The 9,839-nt window shown below is 37.6% G+C and overlaps 1 protein-coding gene across 3 annotated transcripts; it reads left to right on the forward strand.

The window, feature by feature from the left end:
• The first annotated feature begins 311 nt into the window (after positions 1-311).
• sdcbp (syndecan binding protein (syntenin)) lies at positions 312-9,575 on the forward strand. 3 transcript variants are annotated; one of them, XM_066681312.1, is made up of 9 exons: positions 312-358; positions 2,536-2,622; positions 2,795-2,900; positions 3,624-3,730; positions 3,842-4,003; positions 4,857-5,032; positions 5,678-5,849; positions 6,754-6,848; positions 6,982-9,575. In XM_066681312.1, the coding sequence occupies exons 2-9, from the start codon at positions 2,572-2,574 to the stop codon at positions 7,034-7,036; spliced, it is 924 nt and encodes a 307-aa protein (XP_066537409.1). In that variant the 5' UTR covers positions 312-358; positions 2,536-2,571; the 3' UTR covers positions 7,037-9,575. The 3 variants fall into 3 exon arrangements, with proteins under 3 accessions (XP_066537409.1, XP_066537407.1, XP_066537408.1); XM_066681310.1 differs by lacking the exon at positions 312-358 and adding an exon at positions 704-884; XM_066681311.1 differs by lacking the exon at positions 312-358 and adding an exon at positions 704-860.
• Positions 9,576-9,839: the final 264 nt, after the last annotated feature.

The raw sequence follows: 9,839 nt of genomic DNA on the forward strand, positions 1-9,839 counted from the left end.
GTGATTTCCCCAGTCATTTGCAACTAGGAGGCCTATTAGCTCTCTATCCCATCATTCATAATGTTAACCTGCTAGTTATAACACAGCTGGGCTGGGTTTCCCAAAAGCATCCTACGATAAATTGAGTACAAAAATTAAAATTATTTTTTAAATTTATTTTTAAATTTTGATCTCCAACTTATTTGTATGAGTGGAACGATTTTCCATATTACATTTTCATTTTAATTTTCTTACTGAAATGTTTCCACATCTCCTTAACAATTTAGAACCTAATACTAAATGCATTTGGGAAAGTGTTTCCGGGATTCTTCCGGAAAGTGTTCTTCTCCAAGGATGATGAGCCCCAAAAACTTACCAGGTAAAATGCAAATTTTATGCAAATACGAAAGTGGAAATATTTCTCATTGATCTCACTGTACTGTATGTGGTGTCACCGGGTTAGAAAAGATGCTGACGCTGACGTGACGTCTCAAAAAATAAATGCAGTTTGACATTATTATTTTTTACATTATTTTATGTATTTATTTGTTTAATTATTTACTCATTCATTCATTCATTTGTGTAGATTTAAAGGATTATTGGGGGATTAACTAACGAGTAGGAATGGAAATAGTTAATACAGAAGCGACAACTTGAGTGAAGAATATATTAAAACGTCCCTATAAAGGTGGAAATACGAGAATGCGTGTGTGTGAGCGAGCGATGCTTGTAGGTAAATGAGGACGCGCTCGTGACTGAACAGACGGTGCGCGCGCCTGAGCTTCAGCAACGGATACCGCATCTAAGAGTGTTTACCGGACACACGGGAAGCACGATCTTCGTCCGTCGTCCATCTGAAAGGCATTCGACCGTTAAACCAGGTACCGCGGCGTAGAAACCCTGAGGTAAGTCCTGACCGCGCGGGGTGTGTTTTAACCGCATCGTCGTCCTTCAGCTCAGACTGCGGTTAGTTATCCATCTCAGAAACAGCTGATAGCTTCCTGTACTAAAACCCTGTCTGCTTTGATGGTAAGCTGCATTAGACTCGTGCACAACGCTCGTGCTTCCAGCTGCTGCTGCATTATTATGAGACACATGGGTGTTGTCTGTTTATGTACCATTTATTTAAAAAAAAACAGGCGCGACTATGACCACCTCACAAAATTGAGACATCTAGCTCAGCAGGAGCTTTCACCACAAAGCTCTTATTGCGGTTAATAGCGGCTCATTTACCAGATGTTTGTATTTCGTCGAGATGATGACGTATGCGCTTGCTCAACTCTCCGCTTCCAAACAAAACAGGGTTCACCTTCACTGCGGAACATAGCTACATTGGCCAGTGTATCGGAAACACCCAGAAATTGGGTTGTATATATAAGATATAAATATATATATCATCAACAAAAAGTATTCAACAAGCCTTGCTATATGGAACATACAGCATATTCCCCATCAATGTGAAGAACCAATTCACCATGCAAGGACACATTCACCGTTGTGGCTATGTAGCAGTGTTTCTCAAACATAGACCTGGAGGCACCCTGCCCTGCACATTTATTACTTTCCCTTCTCCCCTGGGAGAACTCAGCTGATTCAACTAATAAATAAATTGATGAGTCCTTTCAGAGGACTTGTTTAGGAAACCACTAAAATGTCTGGGTGCCTCCAGGAGCAGGATTGAACAACACAGGTATATAGAACTCATAGTTCTCATGGTTGATTTTAATAAAGAACATAGAAGAACCTGGTTTTGAATTGTACTCTTATTGTCTATCTTATCAGCTCCACTTATCACATAGGCACACTGTAGTACTACAACTGCATTTTGTTTTTAAAAAGTCATATCCATTTCTGTTTGAAAACTGATGCATACAAGCACTGTACCCTTTAGATAATTATGAACACCATGCTTATTTAAGAATCCAACCATGCAGAGTAAATAGTAAACTCTGTTAGTCCCACGCTACCACACAAGCCATTAAGAGACAATAACTGTTTTCAAGAACTCGTCATCCAACATTCAAGGAGCTTTCTCATGGCTGAATGCTGTCTAATCTTCAGAAAATTGTTCCAAAATCTAATCTTAAGCTTGTGTAAAAAAGTAGAGCCTTTTACTGCAGCAAACAGGGACGAATGTCCTTTTAATAACCTTTAATTTTCACAACTTGATAGAAGTTGGACCTAATTAAAATTTAGGGAACATAATTGTACCCTATTCTCTAACAAATGTAGATTTTAAATTTATGTTGATTTCATACACAACATTTTAACTCCAGGACTTATATGATGTATTTTTTTTTCTTTTTTTACACATTTGTATTTAAATCTTACAAATTTGCACCTTCTGAAGAAGAGAATGTAATGTACCTTTTGAGAAAACAATTGGACTTTAAAACTATTGTTGTTCCTTTTAAAGGTACATTTACACTGTTTGTACCTTTATTGATTAATAATTTACCTCTACTTTTTTCTAAACGTTGTTACTGGAGTTGTATCTGTGTTGAAGTCACTGCTGCAGAATTACACAGTGTGATGTGTGTCTGTGTGTTATTCAAGAAACCGATCCAGTTCACCTGAGTCAGGATAGACACCATGTCTCTGTATCCATCATTAGAGGACATGAAAGTGGATAAATTCATTCAGGTTTGTTTTCCTTGTCCATCTTTGTCTATTTCTATATTTTTCAATGAATCTAAAGACAAATTCCAAAGTCAGTAAATAGTAAATAGTTTACATTTCATGGTGTTAAACCTCTCAGCTTCTCTGTAATCTGGCTTCTTGATAACCATCTAATTGTCTATTATTCCTTCTACAGGCATACAACACTCCTACTGCCAGTCCATCCAGAGCACTGCCACTGCCAGACTCCACCCACTGTCCGTCTAGCCCCTCTGACTCTAAAGTGGAGGAGATTGGCATAGGTCAGATACTGAACACTGAAATGTACAGCACTATTATAAGTCGCTCACTCAGTCACTTATGGTTAGGATCTCCAACACAAGGGGCAGTATTTTCACTCACACTGAGAAAACTGCTATTCAGGGCTATGCATCAAAGGCACTTTGTGATCTTTTTAAAAATGTGAATAGAGCTGTGGATGATTTTAGAATGACTGAGAATTATATAAAACACTGATCATAAATGTATTTGACAACATAATCTCACACTTTGAACTTCAATAAAAGAGAAAAATAAAACAAGCTTGCAAACAGCTAATGTTAGCTAAAAATATATGCTTTAAAACAAATATTTAAGGAACAGATTTCAGTTCTGATTGTCATTTGTGTGCAAGATTTGCTCATTCTTAGCCCTAAAGATGGTTATGGTTTCCCACACACTGTCACAATAACTTTTAACACAATAACTAACAAAATTGCTATAAATATATAATACAATATATTCTTAAGTAAGTGTTCTGAAAAATGTTTGTCTGACATTTTAAAAAATGTTTTAAATGTTTTATTGTATAGAAAATAAAATAAATATGGCACCTAATGAAACATTTTTGAACAGCACAGCTACAGTATGTAGTGTAAATGTAAGAGGCTGTGTGTTATGATCGCTCTGTGTGTGTGTGTGTGTGTGTGTGTGTGTGTGTGTGTGTGTGTGTGTGTGTGTGTGTGTTTGCGCATGTGTATCTGCAGGTACTTCTGGGCGATTATACCCTGAGCTGAATGAATTTATGGGCCTGAATCTCAATGTGGATACTCTGCAAGCTCTCTGTACTACAATTCCTGAGCAAAGCAGTGGAGTAAGTCCATTGAATGTTTTCTCATGTTTGTGTGTGTGTCACTAGCTGCACTGTGGAGTAGATATAAATGTCAGGGCCTGTAAACAGTGTATTCTTTGTTGTGTTTCATAGGCTGGCATTGTACCCTCATCTGGGATGAACTGGGCAGCTGCTCCCATCACTGGTGCTGATCTCGGGGTGAAGAGAGCTGAGATCCGGCAGGGTGTCAGAGAAGTGGTGCTTTGCAAAGACATGGATGGCAAGATCGGACTTCGTCTCAAAGCCATAGATAACGTAAGAGACATTTAATACCCTTAAACTCTAAAGGCCTGCTCAGTTCCACACTCATAGAATGATGTAACTTAGCATTAGTTTCATGGTAGGCATTGATCTATTTATAATAATGACTGGATAATTAGTTTTAAGGTTTGTAACAATTATAAGCCCAGTGTTCAAGTCACTTGTTTTCTTCTTAAACTGACATCTTGTAAATATGATTTTGTGGAGAAAATAGTTTAAATAAGCTATCGGGACTTTTAAAAAAAAATGCCATTAAAGAATTCAAGAATATAATGCAACATTTGAGACTCCACTGCCCAAATGTTGGCCCTATCCTTGGGAGATAGTCATTCAAACTCCCAGAGATGGTATCCATGGACAAGAGTTGAAAAAAATAATTTGTTTTGCTCTCTGAGTAAGTAGAGCAGCCCACGCTCCATTCTCTCGCCCATCATTCAGCATGAGGGTAGCTGACATTAGGTCTTGTTAGCTGATGTAACATATCTGGTGGGTGTTATCCTCCAAGCATATTAGACTGTCCATTGCGAGGGTGATAATAAAGAATTAGTTTCTGGCTTCATTTGTTTTGAAGGAAATGTGCCTGCCTTCACCCTCCTGGGCTTTAGTCCAAACTAAAAGGTAGAATTGGCAATTGTTAAACTGAGGTGAAAATTAGGTTAAAATTAAATATTTATATTATTTATATTCAATAAAATTTCACTTGAAAGGGGACATCTACAACTGTAGGGAAAACTGGTTCTCTCTGGTATGTTTACGTTCACAAAACTTTTAAATCAGAATCGTATTGTGAATGGTTTTCACAGGACTGTACACAGTACACACAGCCATTTTGTTGTGTGTTTTTCAGGGGATTTTTGTGCAGCTGGTTCAGGCAAACACAGCAGCAGCTCTGGGTGGTCTTCGTTTTGGAGATCAGATACTGCAGATTAATGGAGAGTCGTGTGCAGGCTGGACCAGTGATAATGCTCACAAAGCCCTCAAGAATGCCAGTCCAGAGAGAATCACACTTGCTGTACGAGACAGGTACAAACACACATCGCTCACTTTGTCCAGTGTAATGGGTACTCATCAGTGCAGAGCTCTACAATGTTTTATTCATTAGAAAAAGACTGCCCTGACTGAATTATTGATGAAGCTACCTGGAACAGTAGGGTGTGTTCAAATGCGCATAGTTACATCCTTCAGCAACAGCAACAAGCACATTTAATATAAGATGATTAACAGTGGGTATAAATGGATCATTGTTGTGCTAATAATCCTTTTACCATTCTTAATCTCTGTTGGCTTTGTGGATGGACTATCCTAGCGTAACTAAAATTATAATACTTCAAATTGGTAACAATAAATATAGTTGCTGTCCAAACAAAAATATATATATTTTTCCAATTTATAATAGTTGCCATAGCTGTAGACATATTCTAACATCACTATTGGTTGTTGCTAACGTATTGGAGCAAAGCCTTGTTGCTTTTTGAAATTACTTTCTTATTTACATTCTGTTAAAACATCATGAGGAAAAGACCAAAAGCAATGGTTTGGTAGATACGTTTTTCCCACAGTGACAATATGTAAATTGTTCCCTAGGCCAAATGGGTCTGCTATTTTGGGTGCTAGCTTACACTAATTAGCAAGATAAGCTAACATTGAGATGACCCTTCCTCTCTGCAGGCCACTTGAGCGCACAGTCACTCTGCACAAGGACATGAATGGCCAGCTGGGATTCATCTTTAAGAAAGGCAAAATCACATCCATAGTGAAGGACAGCTCTGCAGCTCGTAATGGACTGCTGACTGACCAGCAGATCTGTGAGATAAATGGACAGAATGTTATTGGACTGAAGGTAAATGGGTTCGTTTCTGTGTTTGAATGCACCTCTGTCATAACAGCACAGCTAGATTATGCCTCTTTGTAAAAGATTATACCCATTTATATCATATGCACTACATACATACATTCTCTGTGCACATACACATTAATCCATTCATATATCAGTGCAGTTCCTATCTCAAAAACATTTGATCCTTTTCTGATTTTTACATTGCAGTCAGTATCCAGATTCCTCTGATGAATGTAATTGCTTTTTGGGTTAAAGCCCTCTGTGTGTGATAACATTGATATCCTCTTAACAGAGCTATTATAGCATTGAGGTCACTCTAAATTTATTTTTAGTGTCTTTATGGACCCTAGTGACAGACTGTGGGAAATATCATTGCACGCACACACACACACACACACACACACACACACACACCCATAGATGCCACGAAAGAGTGGAAGAGCTCTCTATTATAAGTCCAGAGCCTCCCACAGGTGCTCATTTGGGTTGAGATTGGATTATTTGCAGTGATTCCTTCCTCTAAGAGGACAAGAAAACCCAAACCTTACCTGAAAAATTCTGATTAACAGATCCACTAGACCAATTTACGGTAGAGCTGTCTTTCAGGTCTGTACTGTTCTTTTGGTGTACACTGCACAAGAACTCGCCCTCTTGTGGAAAATATGGGAAGGATTACTCATTTGACTATGGCACTTCTCTTTTTCATGAAAAGTATATGCAATGAAACTCTACTGTTCCAAAATTCAGGTCTACTATACCTGCTCAGGAGTTAACCGTAATGAGACACAAAATTCATTACATTTTTGTAATTTATCTTTCTCTTTATCTCTCTGTTTCTCTCTCTCTCTCTCTCTCTCTCTCTCTTCCTCTCTCTCTCTCTCTCTCTCTCTCTCTCTCTCTCTAACAGGACTCTCAAGTGCTTGACATACTTAATTCTAGTGGCGGCAGCATTGTGACCATAACTGTGATGCCAGTGGTCATCTTTGAACACATGATGAAAAGGTAAAGTCGAGGGACTGATGGGTAAACAAAACCAAATGCTAATGAGAGCTTGCTTTCCTACACATACCTAAAAGAGGCCTTTTCATGCTGTTTTTAATGCTCTTTTATTGCTGTACTTCCTCTCTCTCTGCAGGATGTGCAGCAGCATTGTGAAGACTCTAATGGACCACTCCATTCCTGAGGTGTGATATGCTCAGACTCAGCAAAGAACAGGCTTGTGTTTGTGTGCAGCTCGACAGTTCCCGGGGGAGTGATGTTATGCATACATACATGGTGTGTGAGCATTTATACATTTTAATACAAGTCACAAGAAATTCGGGAGAAAGAGGGGTTTTTACCTTTTCCTTTTTGGTTTTCTTCTCTTCCATCATTAAATGATCAGTTTAGCCATTTTTAGCCTAATCTCTTTCAACCACAAATGCGGCATATGATCATTTACCATGGATGAAATGTGTATGTGTATTAGAGAAAATAGGGAAAACATACACTGACCAGTTATAACATTAAAATTACCTGCTTGTTTCTACACTTCATTTTATCAGCTCCACTAACCATGTATATATTTCTACAAGTATACTGTTGTTATGCATATTTTGTTTGTCATTTTCCACCCTGTTTTCAATAGACAGGACCCACATAAAACAACCACAGAGCAGTTATATTTGGGTGGTGTAAAATTCTCAGCACTTCAGTGACAGTGTGTGTTGTACTGGATCAAGTGGATCAGACACAGCAGTGCTGCTGGAGTATTTAGTTCACTCCGCTCAAATAGATACACCTTGTGGATGCAATTTAAAAGACAGTAACGTTTCCTGCGCAGATTGCATTAATCATTCTCTAGTTTTGCATTGCAAGTCTCTCTAGTGAGTACCTGGTACCTTTTGTCACTTAACGTGGCCAAGATCCACCTTCTACTGCAGGATAAGCTATTTGATTGACAAGCAAAATGCCCAATAACAAGTCTGCTATTTTGACATGATGTGTAGAAAGAGGCAGAAAGCCAATGCAACTGGCAGAATCCTGACAGTGAAGCCAACTTAATCCACTGAAAGTATCTGACTCTCCGTCATCTTGTGTGCGGAGCATCTGTGGCTGAGACTAGTCATCCTCTAGTCCTTCATCGCTGGACACAGGATGCTGTTGGCTGATTTTTTTTTTTTTTGATTGGTGGACTATACCAATAGCAGTGACACAGGTGATATAGGTGTTTAAAGCACCTCAGCCTGTACTGTCTATAATAGTAGAAATAAAGTATCAGGTCAGTGGAGCTGATAAAATGGAAACATGAGGTCATTTTAATGGTTTTGCTGATAGGCTCAAAGTGTGATAAAAAGAAAGCTAGACTGCTTCTTTTATAAAAGTGTGTTGATGGGATTTTTTTCTGTTTTTTTCTGTTATTGTCACTGTTTCTGCTGTCCCTATTTTCTGATTATATACTCTCAGAGGTACAGCAGATGTACGTTACTGGTCACTAAAGGTACACACAGTGTTTAAAGGTCCAGTTGTGTTCCCTAAAGGTACATTATATTCTCTTCATGTAAATTGTGAATATGTGTAAGTTTTCATTATAGAATTGTGTCAAATAAAATAACATAAGTCCTGGAAATTGAGAGTATGAAATCAACACAATTTTAAAATCTACAACTATAAAAAAATTCGCTATAATTATGTTCCCTAATTAAAGGTACAAATGTGTACTCTTGAGGGTACCACAACAGAGACAGCAAAAGTTACCACCACAGTGACGAATTTTCTGACAGTGTATGCTACTGATGCAGCAAAGCGAAATTAGGTTAAGAAGCACTGGAGTATTCCTTTGTACTACTTCTGTTATATGAAATGTACAGTATTTTTCAACGTCTGACTGATCTATAGTGATCCCTGATTGAATCAGAGTGTAAAACATTGTCCTTACTATATGTACATAGATCTGTTTTAGGTTTTAGTAGTTCTTTTAATTTGGAATTGCTGTTACACTGATAGAAATCCATATTGTTTTCACCATCATACAAGCCTCGTTTATCCTTGTAATGACCCTGTGTCTATAGACTTATATTGTTCCTTACTGTTCAGATCATAGACTATATTGCAATTATCAACAAAACAAAAGCTTCTTCTGTTATCTTATATCATCAAAATATATCATTCAAATATATCATGTTTAAATATGTTAAAAAATAAAATGTAAGTAACACACAATTTGAAAGCCATTGCAAAACTATGCAGAGCTGCCGCAAGTTTTTTAGGGTGTTTAAAAAAGATCAGCATTATGACTAGCAGATATCTTTAAAGCTGATATAACAGGACAGTTTGTAAAATATGAAACCAGCTTTGTTATAATGATGGTGTCGTAAATTTGCTCTTTGTACAGAAACCAGTCTGTCAGTAAACATTTGTACAGCGAATCTGATGTTACATGAGGCATAGAACCAGGATTTGTATTGGAATTGTCATTATAATAACAAAATATGTATATTTGGTTCTGACAAGGTCACTTCCTTCAGGAAATTCTGCATTCTACATTTCGTGAACCCTAGTTTCAAGTTCATCCACACCCTGTATTATTTAAACAACTTTTCACGTTATTAATTATTATCAATGCAAAGAGGTATAGTAAGTATTCCATTTCATTCATTCAGTACTGTTTCCAGGACCCAAACTCTACATGTTGTCCAAAGATATCTGAGAATGTTACTAATCTGTTTTGATATTTTAACACCAATAAAAATCCCAACTAATTTCTTGTCTCCTTTTTATGATGAGCTAAAATTGGTTTCTATTTAATGGTTATTACTAGTACAGTGATGCCAGTAATGTTTGAGGGCTTTCCCAGCTAAAAAAAATTGACCAGACCCAAGAATACGATGCATTACATTAGAATATAGATCTTCAGGGATGTGCCTAAACAGATAAAATAATAGGCAGATGTTGCAGGGATGTTATGGAGAGGGGCGGCACAATGGAGCAGCAGGTAGTGTCGCAGTCACACAG

The sequence above is a fragment of the Hoplias malabaricus genome, chromosome 9 (assembly GCF_029633855.1).
Source record: "Hoplias malabaricus isolate fHopMal1 chromosome 9, fHopMal1.hap1, whole genome shotgun sequence".
NCBI lineage: Eukaryota > Metazoa > Chordata > Actinopteri > Characiformes > Erythrinidae > Hoplias > Hoplias malabaricus.

Bases quoted from the DNA above. Each gene is read 5' to 3' on its own strand.
- sdcbp (XM_066681312.1), top strand. From the start codon at position 2,572: ATGTCTCTGTATCCATCATTAGAGGACATGAAAGTGGATAAATTCATT. The intron at 2,623-2,794 runs GTTTGTTTTCCT...TTCCTTCTACAG, and splicing joins AAGTGGATAAATTCATTCAG to GCATACAACACTCCTACTGC. The intron at 3,731-3,841 runs GTAAGTCCATTG...TGTGTTTCATAG, and splicing joins TTCCTGAGCAAAGCAGTGGA to GCTGGCATTGTACCCTCATC.